A 24,032-nucleotide genomic window follows, 5' to 3' on the forward strand; every position below is an offset into this window, starting at 1 on the left:
AGAGGTGGAACTGTCTCAGCCCCGGAAGTGCTGTGGGACAGACCCGCCCCCGCCCCGCTGGCGGCCTGACCCGGACGCGGTTGCCGAGCGCTGACTGTCTCGATCCCGCTCCCCGCCATGGCTCCCAAGGGCGGCCCCGGCGGGCGGCAGCAGTCCGAGGAGGACCTGCTCCTGCAGGACTTCAGCCGTAATCTCTCTGCCAAGTCCTCCGCGCTCTTCTTCGGCAACGCCTTCATCGTGTCCGCCATCCCCATCTGTGAGTGGCGGGATCGCGCTGACGCGGGCTGGGGGGCGAGCGGCAGGACTGGAGGGGGAGTAGGGCCTGCTCGCAGCCTGCCTCGGGTTCCCGGCCCGCTGGCGACTGCTGTCTGGGGTCCCCGGGGTGCCGGCTCGCCGCTTCGAGCCGGCCTCAGCTGGGATTATCTTGGTTGTCTCTGTGCTGTGTTAGATCCAGTTTGGAAGCCGGTGCCATTTGGAACAGTGGGCAGGGTGATGGCTCTGTGGTGGGTAAAGATGGACGAGCTACCGGGCGAACACTGACGTGTCAGTCTGGCTGGGCTGGGCCGCTTCTCAGTTGCGTGTGATATGGTCCCATATGGCCCCTACCAGCCACAAGCAAAGCAGACTTCTTTGTTCCAAAGTATTTCTAATGCAGTTTGAAAGCCCCCCGGCTGATTTTGCAAAGCCAGTGCTGAATTACAGAGCACAGTAACCTGTGCAGGACTTCTGTGGCATTTGTCTTGGAGAGGGAAACCACTCAAAATGTCTTTTTTTTTTTCCTGTTTTTTTGTTTTAAGGGCTTTACTGGAGGATATGGCATATGGATCTTGTTCAGTCCGCAGTCCTGTATAGTGTAATGACCCTCATCAGTACCTATCTAGTAGCTTTTGCATACAAGAATGTCAAGTTTGTTCTCAAACACAAGTAAGTTTGGTGGCTATTTGAAGCAGAACTTAATATTAACTGATTTAACAAAACCAGCATTTGCAACATCTTCTTTTATGAATTAGAATGTCTGAAATGTTACTCCAGAAACTATTTACACAGAAGTCTCTCCTACTTGGGTTTCTGTTATCCTTCTCGTTACTATGAAATAGACTATTCTTGTCAGTTAAGAGCACAATGAAACAGCAAAGCTACTTTGCTTCTGAGGAAAAACTGATCAGTGTCTTGGCTAAGTTTTATTCTTAACTGTAAATACAACTTCCTGTAATCCCAGAGTTGTTTTATTGGGATTTTTGTTGTTTGGGGGTTGGTTTTCTTTTCTTCAACTTTAACATAAATGAAGTTGCTTACAGAGTGGCACAGAAAAGAGAAGATGCTGTTTCCAAAGAAGTTACTCGCAAGCTGTCTGAGGCAGACAATAGGAAGATGTCTCGTAAGGAGAAGGATGAAAGGTAATCCTCTTTGTTCTGAACAAACGAGTAATCCTGTTTGTTCCTCTCCCTTGTTGTAATACTGCCTACCATCTTTAAGGCAATGAGAGATATTGGGCCATGGTTTTTTTTTTTCCTATATTCTGATAAGTAGAAGCTGTACTGTCAGCTCTTTGTTCATCTGTAAAGCCTTTTCAAGGTGAGTAATCAATGTAAGGTCTCACACATTGAAGCCTTTATCATTAAGGTCCTGTAGGGCAACCTCTCAGTCCTTGAGCTGCAAAGCGAAACACCTTATTGTACACACCTTACGATAACTCTCTGAAGAGTAAGCATCACCACTGTCTTCAGAAATAAAAGCTCCTTTCCTTGAGGACAGGCTGAGGAGTGGCATGCAAGTTCCTTCAGACTAGCATTTCCATATACTGCTAGACTGCACCACTAATCACTGGTTGTATTTGTTACTCTCATGGTTATACCTGGCATGTGTTGGTGTGTGGATTTCCAGTTGAATAGCTCATACCAATGGAAATCCACACACATGCCTGATGAGTGCATCAGGAAGCACTTGCTATTAGCGTAGATGCCCATTAGGACTGTACAAGATGCGAGGTAATGAACCATCAGGTCTTTGGAGCAAAAAGCCTTATCTTCCCTACTTACTGCCAGGCATGCTGGTAACATCTTAACAGATTCAGGCTCACAAGAAATGTTGTTTATGAAGGGCTAGTTTTGATGTCCCTGGTAGGAAAACAAGTGTAAGACATTTGAGCATACAAGTGCATGCTATAAGCAGGGTTTTGTCTAATGAGTTGACTGGTAGTTCTTGCTGTGCTCTGTCTTCAAGAAGCTGGCTATGACAAAACCAATGAGTATGTGGTTTTACAATCCTCTGGGTGTTAATTGCTTCATAATGGTGGGTATGCTATGATATGCATTGATTTAAATATGTTTGAAATAATGTCTCTACTTCTTCCTAGAATTCTGTGGAAGAAAAATGAAGTTGCAGACTATGAAGCAACAACTTTTTCTATCTTTTACAACAATACTCTCTTTCTGGTCTTGGTCATCATTGCTTCATTTTTTGTGCTGAAGAACTTCAACCCCACTGTGTATCCTTTATTACCACGCTTGAAACAACTGTAGTCCTACTCCTGTGTGTTGTCATTATCAGCTATATTTGTGATGTGAGTTGTGAGATTGCTCTCTTGATACATGCAGTTCATTTCAATTCCTTGTTTTTCGTAAAGCTTCTAAATCTTCTGTATTAAAGATGTAGTATAGCTACATATATATATATCCTTAACCTTTTCCCTGCAGAAACTATATTCTTTCTATAAGTGCGTCATCTGGACTGATTGCTCTGCTCTCTACAGGATCCAAGTAGTCAAAAAAAAACTACAGCAGTTTATTTCTGTGAGAGGGTTCAACTGCCATACAGAAGTTTAAGGGTGGAATAGAAATACATTTTTCTAATAGTGTGACTGCTTGAGAGCATGGGGGGGAGGGTTTGAATCCAAAATGATTTAACTGTATTTACTCTTGGTATCTTTACATGGTATTATTCAATAACCAAATTAATAATTTCTTCTTACTTAGCAATGAAAGGAAGTGGTGTGCAAACAGTTACCACAATGAACCTTTCTGAAGCGCTGCATAGGTGTGAAGGTACTATAGAGTGGTAAAGTACACTGTAGCAGGCTGCTACACAGCAGCACAAACAGTTGTACTTCAAACCTGTAACACAATTCCCTGTAAGCTTGGTGAGTGGTGTAAGAGCCAAACTCACTGATCATAAAAAGTGACAATCCACCATTTATCATTGTAACTTGAAAAGTTTTAATAAAGGCTTTTTTTTGTCATTTAATTCCTTGTATTTCGTTTTTGGGTTTTTTTTTTTTTTATGTATATTTTCAGGGGCAAGCAGCAGGTGTAGGTTTGTCAGCTCCTTCTGCTTCCAGAAGGGAGGAGTCTTATACAAGTTAGCATATGTACTGCCTTTGTTGGAAATACTTCTCATTTTTGAGTAACTTGGAGTCAGAACAAGCCCCAAACCTCCTAGAAAAATGTTTTTGAAGTGTTGGTTTTTGTTTGTTTTTTTTTTTTTTTTTGGGGGGGGGGGTTGTTGGTTTGGGGTTTTTTTGGGTTTTTTTAGCGTTTAAAGAGTAAATAAATTGAAAAGCCTGCCAGTTTTCCTGGAACAGCTTAATAAAAATGCTTTAGCTGGCTTTTTACAATGGGTTTGTCAGACAATGCTTTGCCTTTTTTTCATGCTATCAGTGAAGCAGCTATAAGTTAAATGCTAAACTCTACTACTATTAATAGTATTCTATTTTAGAAGTTACAGATATTGCCATTAGAGACTTGGAATCCTAAACAGGGATGAAAGCAAGCTTATAATCAGATTTAATGTTAACAATTACTTTGCTAATCTTCAATAAGATTTGTACTTACATGAAATAGAGTAAAATGAAGATTCTGAAGTTCAGGAGACAGTGTATCTGGCTTGCCTTAGTCTATGGTGGGTTTCTAATGTCACTATTTCTGACAAAAGCAACCAGGACAGTCTCACAAAACTGTTGCCAGAAGATCGGGTACCTGCTGACTATTCCAGTACTTCTCAGCATCCTTTAGATGGCAGGGTTGGATGGGGTGTCTTCAATCTTAACTATCCCCTGCTTTTACTTTGCTTCCCAGTAAAGATAGTACTATTCATGTGTTCACATCATGAAAATTCCAGTGGTTTTGTTGTATGTTAGAGATGCTATTTAAATTACTTTTCTGGCTGGTCATTAAACACTTCAAATGGACTGGACTTTTCCCTGAAATTATGTGGATCTTCAGGTATTATAGAAGATAATAAACACTTATCATAAAGGGTATAAATTATATGTATTTTAGTCTTAAATATTCAGCACATATGAAACAAATTTCAGCATTGACAGACTGAAACAAAAGCAGGTGCATGGGTTGGGTGGGTTGTTTTCTACAGCAAGCCTAGTCTTTTCTGTGGACTTCACAGAAAAACTTTTTGGTTTTTTTGGGGGATGATAGTGATGGCTTTTTCTTCTTGCAGTCACCACTACCAGCTGCACCCAGTTTCTTCAGTATAATGCTGAATGTTAGCCTAAAGGCAGGCTGCTGCTTGGCATCCCATTGCCCTCAGAGCACTGGGGAAGCTGACTTAAGCTTTTGCTCTAAGGGACAATGGCATCTCATTTTCAATTGAAAAAAAAAAGTTTGGAATTAGTATTTTAATATGTTGTTGGATTCCCATGTATCTGAGAAGAGAGAATATTAAATGATACCTTGAGAAGTAAGAAAAGGAGCTAGTCTGCTACTGGCAGAATAATTCTGAAATTATAAAAAATTAAGCTGTTAACTATGTAATGGTAAAAGCCTTTATGCTGCCCATGAAGCAAATTTAAAAATACTTAAATAGTTCATTATTACAGCTAATACTGCAACATTAGGGGGGTAGGGCTCAGGGCAGTGAAACCAAGTCATACCCGGGACATGAGAAAAGCTGCGGTGGCAGACTCCACCTCAGCCAGTCATTTTGGAGAGGCTGGTGACTGAACTACTGTGGACTTCAGAGCTGTCAGGAGGGTGCTCACATTATGCTTATTTCAGGTCAAAATGTTATATGCAACTGATACCTGCCTTATGAGACTTAACTTCTGTAAGTACCTTCTCCAAGGTGTGCAGCTAGCCCAGCCCTTAAGTCCCCAGCTGTACCCACTTGTCTGGCCTGAGGTCATTGTTCCTTGCCTGGCCTGAGTACAGCTGAAGATCATCATTTCCCTGTGGAAAGATACGTATCCATTTTCAACATAAAACACTGCTGTTTCAAAATCAGTCTCAGTAAGAGGTCTCAAAGTATAGAATTAGATGCAGAAAATGTTTTTATTGTGTCCAAGCAGAAGCCAAAGTCAGACTGCATTTCTGGATATACAGCAGCCATTTACACATACCATAGCTCATTAGATTAAGTACAGGAGAAGACAACTCAAGTATTAGTATCTGTTCACATGGCCCACCTGAACACTGCACACACTCTGCAGATAACCCTGGAGTTCAGGGGACTAGAGAACAAGAGTTCTACAAATACTGTACATAACTGTAACCCCAAGGAAGTATGCATCCAAAGTACACAGTTCAATACAACTGAGAAATACTTACTGAAATCATCAGTGCATTTTACAAAGCAAACTCATGGTAAAAGATGACATGATTCTTAAGATATGCAAATTAAAATATAAATGCTTGCTTTCAACTCCTGTAGAGGGATGAAATGCTCACAAAAAAAAATACCTGTTTAAAATGTGACTTAAAAATATTATGCATTTACTTATGCCCGATTCCAGAACAAGTTAAAGCAAATATAGCCTTCCACCAGAATATGTACCTGATTATTTTCTGGTATTTTTCAGCAGCTATATATTACATATATTTATAAGTATCTATATCCATAAAAGCTCATAAATATTGACATTTGCAATAGCTCTGTCTACAAGCAGGCAGAAATAGAGGCAGATGTCTATAGATGCAAAACCCAATATTTTATCATGGCTTTCTTAGTTTGAGGTTCATGTAGAATTAAGAGTTTTGCAGACATTGTTTTTATTAACCTGACATGCGTATTTGGGTTTGCAAACTGCTCTTCTGGCTTGTACTCAGAAATACTTCCCAGGAGCACTCCACAGCTGAAATAATTATATCATTAGGAGTTGAGCTATCTAATTTCTAATTCTTACATCCTTTATTCAACTACAAATGAAATCTAAAGCATATATTCAGCATCAAAAAGAAAATTGAAAATTTGAACTTGCCCCTTCAAGTCTGTTAACCTGAATAAACCTTATAGTTGAGATATCCCAAATGTGGTTTTATTAAAACCTTAAGTTGTATCTGGCTTTTCTTCATTGAAAAATAGATCTGTACATCCTTCGTTAATTACCAAGTACCTGAAGGTTATAAATTATTTTTTGCTTTACAAGTGTTTTTCACAGCAAAAGCATGAGGTGCTAAGAGTAAAGTAAAAATTAATGAATTCGGTCAAAGGTAAGAAAATACAGTATTATTCTTGGTTTGAAGAGAGATCAACTGTGCTTTTAAATTTCATTGCAGGTTAGTAGCAACAGCACACATCTCAAAGGATCCAGTGACAGTAGACACTGAGCAGCAAACTGCTGAATGATTCTCATGACCAGGTATTAATTCGGGGCTGTACTTCTGTACAGAGCACTGCTAAAACCATGCAGTCCAGGTAATTCATGCATCGCATTATGATCTGTAGTCCTTCTTGCTGTAGGGCTTATTTCCCAGAATATTATCTATTTCATTTACAATATGGGATGTCATTTTTGGAAGGACCTAGGGGTAGAAGAAAACCCATGTTTAATCAAGCTTCCATTAAAGGTTTTTCCACATTTAAATCTAGATTTTATCAAATAACATTTCCTCTGGGGTTTTGTGTGGCAGATATTTAAACGTTCTTGTAATACTGTTCTCCCTTAAAGGAAAAATGACTGTAGTGTCTTTACCCAGTGAGAGAATCACAGAAGTGCTCCTAAACTTCATATATAGAATATTGCTCAGCTGCAGCAGAAAGCAAGCTGGTAGCTGGAACATCAGAGGAAGCTCTTATTGCTAAAAGCAACAGAGAATAATTAAGGTGGGTGCAAGTGACATGTGCCCTGTGGAAGACTTAGCACAGAATCTATCACAGTGTGTCCTGGATTTTCAGGTATCTTAGACCTGCTGAAGCCACCCTTTTATTGCTGGACAGGGCTATGACTACCACAAGTGGTGGTAAGTCATGGTGATGCACCACAGGTTTGCCTAATTAATGTGCATAACTAGAACTGGAAGATGCCTGAAACAAATTGCAAAGTATTGAAACTATGTGAGAGGAGGGTGCTAATCTAGAGGTACGCTGGTTACCCTATATGGAGCTGAACAGCAGCTAACCCCCCACCTCTGCTGAGGTCCCGCCACCACCTGCACTTGCCTGTATGGCTCCAAGGTTCTCTATCAGCTGCTCTGGGTTGGAAGATCCTAGAAGGACAGAGCTCACACCCTCGTTTCTGAGGCACCATGCTGGGAATAAAGTCACGAGATCATCAGGAACATAGGCTTCATGACATGGCATTACTCCAGATACTAATGTTTCTTAGAGCTTCTATATCTATTTGAAAAATAATGACAGTATTATTTGTCTCAACCTTCATGTTACTCCTCCGGTACTACCAGGAAGGTGCATGGATCATACAGCAAAACCACGTAGCAGATCTTCCAGCATCCACCTGATCTTGGTCTGTGGGCCAGCAGTTGTCTTAATTGTAGGCCTTGTATTTTTTACTGTCACGAATCACAAAGATTCAGCTCTTGGCTATTTGAACCAGGAATCATTTCTCTAACAGATGTGTGGTATATTTCAGCTGAGCAACTGATAGCGTCCATGGGGGGAGGGACTGTTCAGAGAAACAGACAGGTCAGGTTGGACCCCAGAGGATGGCCCAAGCTACACTAACCGTCTTGTCAATCAAAGCCTGGTAATGATGCTGGAAACAAGCTTATTTAAATAATTTTTAACTTTACTGCTCAAAACCTGACGAAGCAAAGATGAAAGTTTTTTTTTTTTTTTTGAGGGGGGTGGTAATGGACCAGGGGTTACTTCAAAGGCAATAAATGGCATTTTAGTAGCCTACAGCTTGTTTTGTTTTCTTCTTTTCCTGTGTTGCTTGAAACATTTTAGCCTTTTCCCAATGAGGTTTTGCATTCGCCATCTGGCATTTATTCTATAACCCCCGACAGCAAATAATCATTCAAGTGTTTTGAGTAATAAACAGATCTATAGATGCAGGCAGACACAAAGCCATCTATTGTCCAGTTTAAAAGATGACACATCTATTTCTTTGTTGCCATTTACCTAACCATCACTGATACTTAAACAAATGATGGGAGCAGTAACATAATACCAGTAGCTTTATGGCTTTATACAAGATTTCACCTCGACTCATCTCAACAACACATAAGGCACAAGCTTTTTGTGCCCTGATGCAGAGTATTTCCCTTTGCACTATGAGGATGTGAGCTAAGTTCTGCATTTGTGACAAATGTGAAGGTGCAAGAATAGTGCCCACCCCCATCACCTACCAACAGCCAGCTGAGGCAGTGTGCACCCGAGGCGCACGGCAATGGGCGACAGGTCTTTCAGCTTCACCTGCTGCTTTCTGCCTTCCTCACTTATGATTTTCTCTTTCAGCCACTGGTAGCACTGCAGATTAATTACATTGCAATTGACTGTTAACTTTAATCGCCCAAAATAGAAAGTTTAAGGCAATTATAAGCGGCTCTTAAAAAGCCATATCCAACCCAGGAGGCTGAATGGCACAATGCTTTGCTGCACAAAGCAATTGTGAAAGGCCAAGAATGTCTCCTGTGGGAGCCTGTGTGTCTGTATCTCTCTGGCTTTACGCAACTGATGGACTCAGCCCAGAACCTGGAACCTCCACAGTTTTATTTTTGCACCACTGGATCTGATTGCAGAATGGGAAAAAAGTGAAGTATTGGTCAACTTGAGAAGATTTTGACACCCCCCCCCCCCCAAATTGTGAGAGAACATCTGATCTTGTTCAAGAATCTATTACCATTCCAGGTTTAAAAATTGATTAAACAAAGCTGAGATTTTAGTTCTCCCAGCTCCAGACCTGAAACTTGATTCTGCTTCACTCACATCAATTTAATTTGGATTCCTCCCTACAATGCCAGCCTCTTAGCTAGCTTTTACCAAATGTTAATGTATTTTATTTTGGAAAAAAATCCCAAATGCAATGAAATGCTACATTTGAAAATGCTTCCTTTTGTGAACAAGTCAGTGAGGACTCTATCTTTTCTTTTAAAAGCACCCAGCTGAGCAAAAACCAGCACAGGGATGTATGTCAGTCTGCTGGCACTTGTCAGGCAGCATTGGCTTTTGCCCATCAGCTGACAGAGAGGCTCAGATATCATTCTGGTTGATTTTTTTCCCCAGATCTGTGACATTTTAGTGCTCTGCCATTTTCCAAACCATTTAAACAACATGTATGCCACAGGTATGTTATGGGAGAACACCCCATAACCCCCAGTAAGAACAAAAGCAGGATAATGATGGGAGAAACCAAGCCCTGTGGTGACACCAAAATGCTAAAACATGTAAGAGAGGGCTGCTGCTCTGCCCAGCAGAGGGCAGGATCACCGAGGACCCATGGGTTTCATGGGGTGCTGGGGTCTGCCCGGCCTGTGGGGCTTCCAGGAAGGATTCTATGGGTATGACCTCCTACCACTGCTCACCCATACTCTCTGCCTGGGCTGCTGCCCAGGGAAAGGTGGTCAGAAAAGTAATGTCCACGTCTGGTTTACCCTTTCCATGGGGTTAAGAGGGTCTGAAGTCACAGCAGCTGTATCAATTAACATCAGCCAGGAGCATTAAAAGCACAACAAAAACCCTGGGCTTGTGTCTTTTCATTGACTCTTTCAGGTCAGTGTTAAGGGTTGTGACAGCATCCTTCTGTAGACACACACCCCACCCCTCCAAATGTGGCTCCAGTCGTGTGCTGCCCCACAACCAGCTTGCAGCCATCAGTTCACTGCCATGGGGAACATGAGCATCTTTGTAACCCAGATTCTCCCACACTTTGGAGTATGGTTGCCAGAGAAACCGAGCTGATCTATCAATACAGCAGCACACAGGCCAGCCTTCTCACAAGGGATCTGTTTTCCCTTTGTTATTTTCCTGCCCTCACAAAAGCAGCACATCTACTTTTCTCAAACATGCAATAAAAAAGTACCTTTAATGCAGCCCTTGAGCTTTCAGGGACCCCATTACCATATTTCCCTGAGATGATCCCACAGGCTAGTGGGGACCATGTCATTGCTCCAACCCCTGCAGAGAAAATGGAGAAGGTGATTTTAGAGGATAGTGAGAAATCAGAGATGTATCAAAAATATGAGTTTCAGTTAAAAAAAAAATAAAAGCAAAACAATTACTGCTTGTTTCTGCAGCCGCTGGCAGTGACATTCAGTTGGCATCTTCCAGGAAGATGCTGCTGATGCTTTTAAGGGACATCAGCAGCATCTTCTTTGAAAACACTGAGTACCTTATTCATACAAAACCCTGCTGTGAGAGCCTCCAGATCCATCCTGGTCCTGCTGCAGCAAAGTATATGAACTCCTGACCAGGTGTCTCCTGTGCCTACCCTGCCTTACACCATTACGTCCCTCCTGCGTTGGCCCTGCTTGGCAGGGGCACCACCTCCCACCCATCTCCTCTTAGACTGGTCCTCAGCACGGCTGCTCCAGACACCATGGCAGGAGGTGTGCAAGAAGGCATCATTGTCTTCTAATGCACGGGAGAGGTGGCACCTACACTGTCCACATGGGTAGCAAAGAATAAGCAACGGCCTTGGCAATTAGCACCTATTTCCATTGGACGCACAATATGTCAGTTTTTCTTTTAGGTCATTAGATAGATAGATACTCGTCTGTCCCCTTCAGATCCAGGGAAGGAGAACACTGTTCCCATCTAGAACCCCAGGCCAGACTACTCTCTGTTTCTTTCTGCAGGTGAAATAGCTGAAAGGCACAGCAGTCTCAGACTCACCGATTTTGTGATATAATTCTGGCAGCTGAACCTCCACTTTCTCTCTTTGGAAAAGATGGTATTCAGCTTGTTCACACACAGGCGGTATCATGTTAAACTGCCGGGCTACAGAATAGGCTTCCTGGAGAAAGAATTCAGTCGATATAAAAAAATTCATTAAGTAAAAGCATCTTGCAGGACACGACATAACCTATGCGCCAGCACTCCTGGAGTGTACAGGAGACTACAAACTCGAGTTTCACTATCCCTTATCAAGGCCACACACACCCCTGTGAGTGCTGCTGTGCTGAGGCAGCACTCATCCGTAGCTGCACTGCTTCCCTGCTGCTTCCCACAGCAGCAGGGCACATGCCCACATTCTGTCTCCTGCAGCCTAAAACTGCTTTCAGCGCCAGCTCAGCAACAAGCCGAACAACTTCCCAGCTGAGGTGGCTAGTGCTGAGCTTGTTTATTGTGTTTTGACCCCACCACAAGAAGCGGGGACCAGCAGGATGCTCTTGGCATCTCTTAGAATCATAGCATGGTCTGGGTTTGAAGGGACTAAACAGTAGTCTAATCCCCTGCAATGAACAGGGACACTTCAACTAGATTAGGTTATTCAGAGCCTGCTCCTGCTTGGCTTTGAATGTTTCCAGGGATCTGCTACTCTGGGCTTATCTCTCAAATGCTTCTGACACAGCACTGAGGATGAGCTGTCAGGATTGCTGGCTCCCCAGTCTAGGCTTTTTTCCGATAAAGCCAATTAAGAAGTCCCTACAGCTGAGCAGGGATACTTCCCTTCTGCACCTGTGGGCATGATACGGTCAGGGCAGAGCTGCCTGTGGAGGCTTCTCCCCTGCATGGGGACCATTCCCACTGCATCATCTCTGATGGTCCTGTGGGTCACGGGGCTGCTGCCCAGAGCCACATCTTGAGCAGGGCATCAGTGGCCACAGGCACGGATGTCAAACAGGAGTTTTACCAAAAGTCTTGAAGTCAGATGAATGAAACCAAAAATGAAACAAACCCCAGTTAAATGAGCCAAGACACCCAAACCAACAGATCAGCCCACAGTCTTTAATTAATATTGGGCTCATTCTAGAACAGGCTTTTTAATTATTTTAGGTGAAGAGATGCTGGACGGGGGAAGACTCAAACGTCCCAAGCCAAGACACACACTTGCGTTCCAGTTCCCAGAGCAGCTTTCCGCAGACTCTGCGGCCTGTGTGGAGAATTACCAAGTGTCAATACTCTCCTAAAAACTGACTTTACCATGATCTCCATAGCGCTCCAGCGCGACGTTCCCCAGTACATTGCCATGCCTTGATTTATTACATGTGTCATTGCGCGGACGATTTCTAAAGGAAAGAAATAAAGGAAGTCGCATGAGAACTGCACAGAGCCTATTTTTCAGCACCAAATCCTCCCAAAGCCACTTGTAAATGCCAAGTATGCCAACAAGCCTGAGCGGCTTTGCATTAAACACAACTTCTTCCGTGCTCTCTTGCTCAAGCATGGATGAAAAAGCATTGACAGTTCAAGCAAATACATTTATCCTGCCGTTGTTTAAAAACCGCTTTTACCAATTATTGCCGACCACCACCTCATGATAATATTTCCTTTAAAATTTAACACAAGAGGGCAGCACAGTTGAAAAATGGATTAAAGGTAAATTCATTTTAAAATTTGTTTACTAAAAGCATTTATCTGGTCCTGCTGCTTTCTACTACGAATATTAGGATGCTGGGAATAAAGTTGCAAAACTGGATATGATTCAACCCTGCTTCACTGGGGGCACCTCTGCAAAACCCAGCACAGATCCTTAGCACAGCAGTCCCATGGTCCTGGGAAGATGGAAACCTCCAAGGCTACACGCACCAGGACAGGATCTTTAGTTTCTGTCCATTGGACCTCTGCTGAGCACCCCTGCCTTCGTGTTGGGGTTTAAAAGCCCATCATAAACTCCAGTTTGCAAGAAAAGGAAAAAAGCTTGTCTATCCCTCGTGGTTACCCAGGAGGTGACAGCCTGTTAAGATGCCTCACTGGGCTATAAGGGAAGTAGCCCATGCTTACTCTTTGCAACTCATTTTTAAGCCAAATTTCTCCCTGGGAGCAGCCTGCTGGGTATGTGGCATTGCAGGGGGGCAGGCAGTGCCCATCATATCTCTGCTGCAGAGGAGCAGGGTCCTCAGGGCAGGAGTGTCTGGTGAGTGGCAGGGTCTGCAGCACCAGGGACATAGTCCTCAGGAGCATGAATAACTGCACTGGCTGCAGTAATAGGCTGGTATTTCTTAACGGAGCTTCGGCACTCCCTGCCCTTCGGAGCTGAGCAGCAGCTGCCAGGACACCCTCAGTACACTGCTAACGTGCTGCACATCACTTAAAGGGACAAAAATGGGGTAAACTCACTGTAAGAAGCAAAAGAAAACAGTACTTCGTCACCACTCCCAGTGCATCACAAGGAACCTTGCAGTCAGCAAACACTGCCACATCTCAGTGCACTCATCCCTCGGGAAAGAAGGAAGGAACCAACAATCTACACCTACACTGTTAATTCTGACCCATCAAACTGTGGTGAAATGACTCTGGTCAGATGCAGAACTGCAGAGAAGCCCTACGTGTTTGTTAAATCCCTTGGCACGTCTGCTGTTAGTTGGACAATGACTCGAGGCGCTGCTGTCTCGAGATCAAGATGAGCTGCCTTTTACATCATGAGGATTCTCGTCCTACTTATGGGGAAAAAAAAAAAAAAGAAGGGAGCTTGGCAGAGGGGAAATTACACTGCCAATCTTGACGTTGTTGTGAGATTTCCTCTGCAGGCAGCGACAGGCAGCAAAAGATGATGAAGTCTCCATTTATAACCTCGGAGGGGCTGTACAAGAGACACCGTGCCTCTTGTGCCAGGCTGCTGCCTTCCCAATGAAAAGGGAGATTTCCTCTCAAATGAAACACTGGCTTGAGGAGTTCCCCCCCAATGAAGAGCAGAGTTTAAATGGCAGGTATTGTTTTCTTCTTTTTTCCCCCCTCTCTTTGTTTTGCCCAAAACCGCGCTTTCCCCTGTTCCTAGGCATTTTGTCCTCAGGCATGTACTAGTCCAACAAAATGCCCCATTACCAAAGCAGCTGCCCTGCTACCCACAGGCTATGTGTGACAGGCAGCTGTATGACAATCCCTCCCTGCTTGCTGGCTTCTCACTGGGTTTAGTTTTCTATTTTTGCTGCACTACCATTTAGAAATTTTGATAAGCATTTCATCATATGCCTCTTACACATCCCAGTCCATGGCTGTTTTCATTTCTCCCACCTCTACTCCTCTCAAGAAAAACTCAAGTCAAACCAGAAAATATATATATATATATATATATATATATATATCTATATATCTTCTTGTTTACCAGAGACTGCTCCCCTGGGTATGGTGACGGGAATGGTTTGTGAAGAGCACATGCCCAGATCATTGGGTTTGCCAGCTGAATGGCACAATGGCACAAAGGGGAGATTGTTTTAAATATAAGTGAATGGTTCAAAACTCAGGAAACATCCTCCAGCAGCATAACAGAATCATGAAGTAGTTTAAAGTTTAAAGCCTTGCGTGCCAGGGCTGGGTATGGAGTAGGCATCCGTTTCCCTGGCACCCTGACAATAGGGGGTCTTACCAGGGGACCCCAGGGACCCTCCTTTCCTGCAGCCAGAGCCACCCTTCTCATCTGCTGGAAAGGCTGCAGGATGTAAAAAAAAGCATCTGCTAGCACATTTTGGGGATCACATCTCATGCCTGCCTAATGAGGCACAAAACTCACAGAAATTCAGGAGAGAAGCACAGGTCCTTCCATCACCCATCTCCCGAGGTCCCCATCTGGTGGGGCATGTGCAATGGCAGAGCCACCCAGACACCAAGGGATAGCCCCACAAACGGCCAGCCCAGTGTGGGCAGCCCCTCATCCTGCCTGCCCCAGCAGAGCCAAGACCAGCTCCAAGGTGAGGAGGGACCCGAGTGCAGGGTTATGCAAAGAGCTTTGTGAGAAGTACTTATCTCCAGCCATTCCTTCAAGCTAACCTTCTACTGCTTTTACAGTGAAAAGCTTTTCTAATTTGCTCCGAGATTTCTAAGAAAGGTAAATACATTTGTGTTTTTTAGATTAAGCAAGCTTTGCCTGCTGCTTTGGGGACTAGAGTCGTCTGCGATAAAGAAATCTGTATTAAATTCTCATCTTCTTGTATTAGCTCTCTGTTACCCATGCCTCCTGCGGCAGCCTGAGCTGGGCCGTGACCAACCTGGGGTGCAGGAAGCAATTCTGCTCTGCATGGGGTGGACCAGATGAGTATTTCCAAATGGCTGGTCCATTGCCTGCTGATACCTATAGACATCACAGCAGAGAGAGGAACCTGAGTGCAAGCAGAGAAACCTCACCTGCTTGCACGCAGCAAGTGAAGAAAACAAAATGAACATGTGAAGTCTGAGCTTTGATTTATTTGGTTGTACCTTACACACAGTTTGCTCAAGCAGGACCCTCACACATTGCCATGAGTAGCATAACCTGTGAACATTTGAAGGTTACCTACAAATCGATCTCCATCAGAAGCTGCTCTTTGGCTCATGGGAAAAGCATAAACATGTAAGGAGATGGAGCGGGGATTGTGTGTCTTGTGAAGGTATCTCAGCACTTATTGTGCATGCCAGATAGTGCAGAACTGACAGATGGTTCAACAGATGCTCTGAGATAGAAGTGGCTTAGTAGGTGAACCATAAAAAAAGCATGAAGTACGTAGAAAGAATCAGCACCACACCATTCATAATAAAAATGCCCCTTTTTTCACCCTGCTCAAAGTCTCACCAAGCACCACAGTTTATACCTATTGCCAAGCTCCAGCACTGCTAGCAGCATCTGTAGCATCTTAAAAGCTGCAAACACCAGAGATCAGCTGCGTAGGCATGGGGGGTATATTCAAGACTGCTTCATTAGATGACAACTGACTGAGCAGAGAGGTCATTTCTCCCTCCAAGATACGACATGTCATCTTCCTTGACCTCATCAGCTACTGGAAAATCTGCAAAGGTCCTAAAATCACAAGCCAGTTTCCTGAACCCATAGCTGCTGGCACTGTTTGGCTGGGCCGTGGTACTGCCATTCATCCAAGGTTCGTGCCACAGCTAAGAAAATAGGTGTCACGACCACTGAAAGCCAAGCCAAGAGCTTCAAAGGGGCCTGTCAAGCTCCAGGTTTGTTGGATTTACATGTACTCATCTATGACAGATTCTGCAGCCTACAAGTCTTTCTTCTTGCTACTTTTTATTTAGCTGCGAAGCTAATCTTCTGCCACAGTGTGAATGGGTGTGCTAACTCCAATGGGAAAAGAGGAGGAATAGGAATTGGTGCCCATTAAATAGGGCACTAACCCCAAAACATATTGATGAAGGTTCCTGGATAACTGAGCTATATGGCCATGTACCAGACACACATACATTGTTATCAGCAGCTATGAAGCATAATTAAAGCACACAGTCACAGATCTTGCAGGTTCCTAAATCCATTCCCTGAGTTTAACAGCCTAAATTTAACAGGAACCATTCCCCAGCAGGACCGAGGAGCGGGTGGCAGTGGCTCAGAGGCTGAGCCCAGCTCTAGGCAGAGCATCGCTGCTCTCCATGCCTAGGGGGACCCTGCCATACCCCCGCCGGCTGCATTCTCACATGCATCTCAGCTGAGTCAACCAGAGACTCAGCTTATGCTACTCAGGTGCTTGGGGCAGTGAACTATAATGCTTACCAACTGATTCTTGCTTCTGCCCATTACACCCTTAGTTTCAGCACTGAAGAAGTATGTGCTACCCAGGCAGCCCAGGGGACAGGGACAAGGATGGGGATGGCAGCACTGGTACTCTCCATCTCTAGAGCTAGCAGCACCAGGGGTAAGGCCATACAGGTTTCATCTGACACAGAGACCTGCCTTAAATACCAACACAAATTCACTTTATCTAAAGGAATCGGGAAAAGGAAATAAAAAACCTCAACGTTAAAGCCACCTCTAGGACGTAAAGGAACCTTTAATTTCCTTTCAAGAGATACCAGTCCATTTCATTGCAGTGTAATTATGTAGGGCTCCAGGATATCATGAATGAGGTATTTCATTTTTTAGCTGTTCTGTCTGAATATTTAATAAGAAATTGTTTTTCTTTTCCTGCCATCATCAGTGTAAGTCTGTAAGCCAAGTTCAGTCACATTAAAACCTTTAAATTCAAGCTTCCACTAACCTTCCATGGGGGTATTACTGTCTGGCCGGTTGGCAAAGACAACATCCACGTATTCCAGCTGCAGTCTCTGGAGAGAAGCCTTTAGCCCTGGAAACAGCAAAGCAGAGACAAGAACCTGCATGGTCAGTGTGAGGCAGGAGTATGGTAGCACAGAGCTGCCAGGTACAAAACAGCACCACATTAGTAGTGAAATAGGACTCATTGTGTTTACATACACGCCTAATACATATACACACACAACATCAAAGAGCATGTAAGAAGGATGCTTCATAATGTTGTTTCATATCTATGCAGGCATATTAAGAAAAAAACACCAGCTTGTCCACATGCAGAATTGCACACTTCCCACAAGAATTTGTCTTTTTTTTCTGAATTACACTGAGTTTTGGACTGGTCACCAAAGGTACCCATGGCCAACACATCAGAAGGCATCTGCCAGGGACCAGCTTCAGTGCTTTGCTTCTGTTCAAAGTTAATTTAATCCAAATCACATCACAGAGCTTTTCGGTGCAAGCTCAGAGTGCATTGCCTCCATCCTGTCCCACTAAACGAAGCCCTGCCCCATGGGACCTTCCAGAAATGCAAGCCCAGATGGGAGGCTGGTGGCACTCAGTTAGATCCATTATGGTGAGCAGATAAAGAACCATGGAAGGTTTTACCCTCTCTGCAGGGTAAGCAAGCTGTGCCCAGCAACGCATTGCATAGGGCAGAAATTGTTTTGCAAGGCAAGACAAGGCACTGTTCTGCAGCTGCAGTCCAGAACTGCTCAGGCTCCAACATCTTCTCTACAATGACTGGATGGGAGATGGCATCAAAAGCCTACATATATATACATGTGTGTGTGTTTAAGACAGAGAGGGAGAGAGAAGAGGATTTCTAACACTTATTTTCTATAAATCTTCCCAGGAACAAAATGTTTTTATGAGTGCTCGTGAAGAATGAGCCAAAATAGAGCAGTCTGAAAATGTTCACTGAATTTTGAGATGAAAAAAGATGGCCTTTTTTGCCGAATGTATTTATAGAAAATAGCTAACATTGACCTTAACATTATATGCTATGTGTTCTGTGAAGTTATTTCAACTACTGCTGGTATTTTTTCTATCATTTCATGAAGTAGCTCCACAAGAAATAGAAAATGGATGGGTTTGGACCACATGGCTGCAACTTCCCTGAGCACCTTTGGGTCTAGGGCCACCAGCAGCAGGGACACCATCTCATGGCAGCGTTCTTTAAATGAAAAGTCAATAAAATGTTGGTAAAAAACTTGAGATTACCTTAGTATGAAAGTCATATCCTAACGTAGCTGTGTTCTGTTCTGCAAACACTAAATAGCAAAAACTTTCCAGGACGACCTCAGGCATACAAGCTGGATACTAGGAGGCAAAGCTGACTGTGCGCTGGTGATGCGCCTCATCACTGAAAAATAGCATCTTTGAGATGGAAGATACCCAAATCTGCACCCCAGGGAGGAAGCTGTTCTGCTCACTGTGTTTGCCAATGACTGCGTTCATCCCACCTCACCTGCTCCCACATACACCTTCAGGGTATGATGCAGGTGACAGCGACATCCCAGGTGTGGGGTGGATAATATAAATATAGTAAGGATTTTTTCTGTAAAATCTGGGTTTTAACACACAGAGAACAAATCCTGGTTGTTGAAAGCTGTGGCAAATGGGCCATTGCAGATTACGATGATAAAACATGCAAACTGCCAAACACAAGTTACAGCTGCCATTTCTGGCAGACAAACTGGATTTTGTGCAGTCAGATGCTACATTCTGATAAGCAAAGACCAAAGCATACCTCCTGCCTATTCTGTGGTGCAAACAGCCTGGTGCCCCCACCGCGCCATCAAACTACAACACCATGGCACACTAGTAATGTAGATGAGCTTGAACTTTCTTTTCTGATTTGTCTTGGCAGCATACACTAGCTTAACCAGCAACCACTGTAAACAATTAGGGCTTAACTCATAAATCAAAGAAGAGACTAATTACACCAGCATACACAGTGCAATAAAGAGAATCGCTTTTCATTGCTGCAGCCATTGTGGCGTGTTGGTTTATGAAGGGTGCTGCTCCCCTGGGGCTTCAGCCCTGAGTTACCCAGTCTGTCATTGCTCAGCCAGGAGAAGCTGCTCCCCTGGGAGCAGCACAGTCTGCTGCCCTGCTCTCCCCAAGGACTTTGGCGTGGGGCATATAATTTCCCAGTAACCCAAAAAACATGTTTTGCACATCCCTCTGTGCCAGCAGACAGAAGTGGGTCAAACTGCAACAAGAGGCAAGCAGTACAAATCCTTCTGCAGAGATCTGAAGCACAGGTACCAAGCCTGATGCTCCCCTTCTGCCCTGAAGGCTGCCCAGCCCCCAAGGAGCCAGACACCCCCAGTAACTCCCTTCCATAGCTGCATAAAGCAGCTTTTCTCCTAACCCAAGCTATTTTTACCCAGAATATATGTAGAAGACAGACCCAGGCCCTTGCACTGCTGGTTGCTTTTCTGCGTCTGGAACCTGCTTACAGTCTGCACAGGGGGAAAGTTATTGGCCTCTGGGTCCTCCCCAGCGGGTTTTGGTGGCCTATTCCAATCCTGCTCAGGAGCCAGCCCAGGCTGGCACTGTGATCCTCAATAGGACAGAAATGTGTCTTTTATGGGTGCATTTGTGTCCTGCATGTGAAATCCTGTGCAAGTTATAGTTGTGCCTATGGTCAGTGTTCCTGAGCACCTGACCCAACACCTAACAGCTCCCAGAAAGAGCTAGATCGAGTGAAACATACTTGTCCGTATAGAAACACATATGTGCTCTCAACGCCCTCTACAACAATAATGTGTCCAAAAAAAATCAAACAAAAAAGCAAATGGAAGGAAGATAAGGAGCATCTGTTAGACCCAGCAGAGACTTGGGTGACTAAATCCTGGTGAACGAGCAAGGTAGCACACAGCATCTCTCACTGGGATGTAGGACTGGATGCAAGGAGCCATGTGAGGGAGTGTACAAGATAAAACAGCACTGAGAGCAAACCACAGCCCTCCCCAGCCGGCTGCTCGGCAGATGGGACCTGGCACCCCCCCCAGAGGCTATTTCTGCAGGCTGACATCATGCCCCGCATCCTCATCCCTCCCTGCTCTGCCAAGGGAGCCCACGGCCACGTCTGCCGACCACGCACTGCTGCCGACTGCCCCATCCCTTCTGGGAAAGGGCTGGGGGGTGTCAGCAGAAGAGCTCCAGACCCACCGAGCCTTCCTGCCTCCTGTCATCTCGCAGCAGCTGGGACTGGGGTTGTTCTTGAGGACAACTGTGCAAAGCTGCCAGGAACCCACACGAGGCAGTTAGGTTTTGCAGCGCAGCAAACCCTGATTACAGCAGATAAGCAATAAATCTACAAGCAACACGCACAACCAGCCAAGGACAATACACTTGCTTATTATAGCAAAAAAAAAAAAAAAACAAACCCAAAAGGTTACCACTTCGTAGAGGTTTGGTAGAGAAGGCTTTTTGTCTGCTCACACCTTCTGAGAAAAGCCAGATAATCCTTTGGTGCATTTTGGGCAGCTCACAGACAAGTTTAGGAACTGTCCAGCGCAGACAGTTAGGTAGACCTGGCTCACAGGAGAGCAAGTGCCCTGGAGTCCAGGCGACCCCTCTGCCTGCGCCAGGGCACCCAGGCACAGCCAAACCCCTATCCCATACAACACGTACCTTCAATAATGTGTTTTCTTGAAAGCCCTCTTTCTGTTTCAGCTCTTCAAAGGAAAAATAGGTACACAGATGTTAGAGATCTGAAGTGCTAACAATTGGGGAGTGCTAATTTTGTATTCTGGTTTAAACCTCCTGAAAATGAAGTTACAGCTCATGCAACAGAAAGACCCTGAACCTTGTTTGGGTTCCCAGTCTCAAAGACAACAGCGTCTTCGATATGTAATACCACTGTTAATTTAACACAGTAACAGCCGTGCTATGGTTATTACCTGACTAAAGCTACTGGCTGATACTTACAAGCAGAAGGATAAGGGTGTTGGCAGGGCAGCAGGGCTGCTGGGGCCAGGCAGCACGGGGGTGGGCCTGTGCCCTAGCCAATCCCAGCACTGAAACCTCATTGACATCCTCCGCAATTCTGAAGCAAGGCTGTCTTCACCCCACCAGCGCAGCTCCCAGAGCTGCAAAGGTACTCGGGGTGGGAGCACAGGCAGCATGGCACCCTGGCCTCTGCTAGGGACTGCAACCTCTGCCAAGCTCCAACTCCCTAAAAGACTTGGCAAAATGAGGAGAAAGAAGACAACAGCAACAAGCCACCCCTCCAAGGTGCCGCTGATCACCACTTGGTTGTACGACTGTGAAAGGGAAAAGCACGAAGCAGCAGCAAACACCATTAAGAGGAAATGCAGCACTTACTTTCCACCCCAGTACAGTTTTGTTGTTATGACCAGACTGGACCTCCTGCAAAAAGAACAGAAATACTATTATTGTTAAAAACAATTACAAGTAACCAAGCTGCCCATCAAGTGGGTGTTCTCACATCACTATAAAACTTTCCACAGCAGGTCACTTCTGTGCACAGGTCTGCTGCAGGCAGGGAGTGACCACAGACTGGTGTACAGAAACCAAAGATAATGTGAGATTACCAAAGAAAGGGTACATTTTTAATTATGGAGAAAGCAACCTCCAGAGCTCTTAACCAAGGGTATCCAAGTCCAGTGCCCCTCATTATCACGCAGTATTCCCACAGCCATTAAAACTCTAAGTGTTAAAATCACTGCATTAATCTATAAATTCCCATGTGATATCAAACCAAAGATTTATCCTTTGCAAACTACCTTACTGTTTAACTGTACAGCACACAATTTCTCCAGCTTTTGCTTTTTTTCCACAGTACCCAGAATATTTCTTACTGAGTAATCATCCCCCTAACACAGGGGATACTGATTTTGGAAAGAGCACCACTAGAACTCATTCTTCATTTGAAGGCTGAACATGATACTCACACAGGAGGTCTTGAAAGATTATGTAAATGCTCTTAAAACTACACAACATATGGTAATGTGAATCATTTAAATTAAGTATCATCTCCTACCAGGCTATCCAAGATGAAGGCCCATCACATCTTTGCATTCTTAATACATAATCTTATGTACGCAGATAAGGATGCCAATACACGACCGTCTGTCTTGATGCACCATGCAAGGCAGTGACAGTGTATATGCTCAGAAGTTGTCTTAACTGCACCACGCACAGAGGCAGTGGTCGAGGCAGCACAGCAGGCTGATCATTGCAGCCTCGCAAAGCCAGTCTCTGCTCCCCAAAAGACAGGAGAGCATTTTTACGTGGCACTTGAAGAGTCTGGCTGCTTGCAGAAGTCCTGGCTGGCTGCACTGCATGTGACCATTGCACAGGCAAGCTCCTGGCACTGCCTGGAAGCAGCAGTACCTGCCCTTGGGCCAGCATCACCTAGTATGCATTATTTTTAAAACCCAGAAGGATTCTCATATGCCCAGAGGTCCTGCCTGCTTGCAGGTGTCTGGCAGTACAGTACCTCCAGCCCTTCTTCTTCAGGATGTTCCCCAGGATGACCTCAGCCCTGTGCAAGAGAGAGAGCCCAGTGTGAGGGGAGACAGGAGAATGCTCAGTGCCAGGTAGACCCATAGCTGTAGTCTACCCCAGCCCCCTGAAATGTCCTCCCCAGACAACAGCCTGCAGCACTGCTGTGGGCTGTGCAGCCCTCCCCTCCCCAGTTTATGGTGCCCCGGCACTGGCTGGGATGGGTCTCCTTGATCACTACCAAGATCTTGTCACCCACTCCTGTAGGGACAGACCTGCAGGCCCATTCTCTACATCTGCTTGAACCTGCTCTGGGAAGGCAAAGCCGTTTTGTCTCCACACCAGGGATGTGATGTCCCAGTCCGCCTTTTATACTAAATACAAAGCCATATAAATCAGGCAAAGTCAGATAAATTATGGATGGATATTTCCCACCCCAGTTCCACACTGACACTAAGAGCATTAGCTCAGCTGCAGCCAGAGTGGTTCCCATGCTGGGATCTGTGCCTGGGAGCTGTCACCGGCACAGGCCGTTTATCACCATTAAAATGCACACTGACTTTTCATTTATTCAGGACATTTTTCTGCTTGTACTAACAGCAAGGGGCACAGGTGATACATTTCAGTCTTCAGCTGGCTACAAGAGAGCTTGGTTTAATTTTTTGTTTGATTTTTTTTAAAATAACACTCTAAATGGAAAGGTTTTTCTGCTCCCCTCAGGGAGAAGGGGGTTTCCCAAGCACCACCAGGGCCAGAGCCTTATCAGTCAAGAGGAGCAGACCCAGGTGGAGGGACCCCAGGGAAGTGGAGCAGGATGCTGGGCACTCACTTGCCGGCCGCGTACACCTCAGCTGTGTCAAACAAGTTGACGCCACTTTCATAAGCGATGGTCATCAGCTGCTCAGCCACCTTAGGGAACAGAGACAGAGAGGTGAGGAGTGGCAAGAGTGGCCACATCTCATCCCCCACGGGGAAAAGCCCCTTAAGGCACAAAGCGGCTTTGGCAGGGCTGGGAGAGGTGTAGCATCCCCTGCCCAGGGGAGCAGGACCCTTTAGCAGTGCACCCAGCAGGGTGTGCACTGGCCTGAGAAGCACCAAAACACGGTGCATGGGTTTACATCACCTTCCCTTTGATTCTTCTTGGGAGGAATTAATCTCTTCTCATAGGAACCTTCTAATAAGAAAGTGAACAAGAATTTCATAGGGTTATAGAAAATAGTCTGCAAATCTGTGGAGTTTAATACAG

The 24,032-nt window shown here is 44.8% G+C and overlaps 2 protein-coding genes across 4 annotated transcripts in view; one reads left to right on the forward strand and one right to left on the reverse strand.

The window, feature by feature from the left end:
- Nucleotides 1-45: 45 nt before the first annotated feature.
- On the forward strand, nucleotides 46-3,243 carry SSR3 (signal sequence receptor subunit 3). The gene is made up of 5 exons (XM_065674712.1): nucleotides 46-256; nucleotides 798-924; nucleotides 1,299-1,397; nucleotides 2,357-2,488; nucleotides 2,697-3,243. The coding sequence occupies exons 1-5, from the start codon at nucleotides 118-120 to the stop codon at nucleotides 2,761-2,763; spliced, it is 564 nt and encodes a 187-aa protein (XP_065530784.1). The 5' UTR covers nucleotides 46-117; the 3' UTR covers nucleotides 2,764-3,243.
- Nucleotides 3,244-5,263: 2,020 nt separating this feature from the next.
- KCNAB1 (potassium voltage-gated channel subfamily A regulatory beta subunit 1) overlaps nucleotides 5,264-24,032 on the reverse strand; it is a 69,982-nt gene continuing 51,213 nt past the window's right edge. For all 3 annotated transcript variants that reach the window (XM_065672649.1, XM_065672650.1, XM_065672651.1), the window contains exons 4-14: nucleotides 23,616-23,695; nucleotides 22,782-22,826; nucleotides 21,644-21,688; nucleotides 20,951-20,994; nucleotides 17,253-17,339; nucleotides 12,274-12,359; nucleotides 11,023-11,143; nucleotides 10,211-10,305; nucleotides 8,538-8,658; nucleotides 7,390-7,478; nucleotides 5,264-6,752 (exon numbers count right to left, since the gene is read on the reverse strand). In XM_065672649.1, the coding sequence (XP_065528721.1) occupies nucleotides 6,663-6,752; nucleotides 7,390-7,478; nucleotides 8,538-8,658; nucleotides 10,211-10,305; nucleotides 11,023-11,143; nucleotides 12,274-12,359; nucleotides 17,253-17,339; nucleotides 20,951-20,994; nucleotides 21,644-21,688; nucleotides 22,782-22,826; nucleotides 23,616-23,695 (903 nt within the window). In that variant the 3' untranslated portion in view covers nucleotides 5,264-6,662. The remainder of the gene's footprint in view (nucleotides 6,753-7,389; nucleotides 7,479-8,537; nucleotides 8,659-10,210; nucleotides 10,306-11,022; nucleotides 11,144-12,273; nucleotides 12,360-17,252; nucleotides 17,340-20,950; nucleotides 20,995-21,643; nucleotides 21,689-22,781; nucleotides 22,827-23,615; nucleotides 23,696-24,032) is intronic.

Source organism: Lathamus discolor, chromosome 3 (assembly GCF_037157495.1).
Source record: "Lathamus discolor isolate bLatDis1 chromosome 3, bLatDis1.hap1, whole genome shotgun sequence".
Classification (NCBI taxonomy): domain Eukaryota; kingdom Metazoa; phylum Chordata; class Aves; order Psittaciformes; family Psittacidae; genus Lathamus; species Lathamus discolor.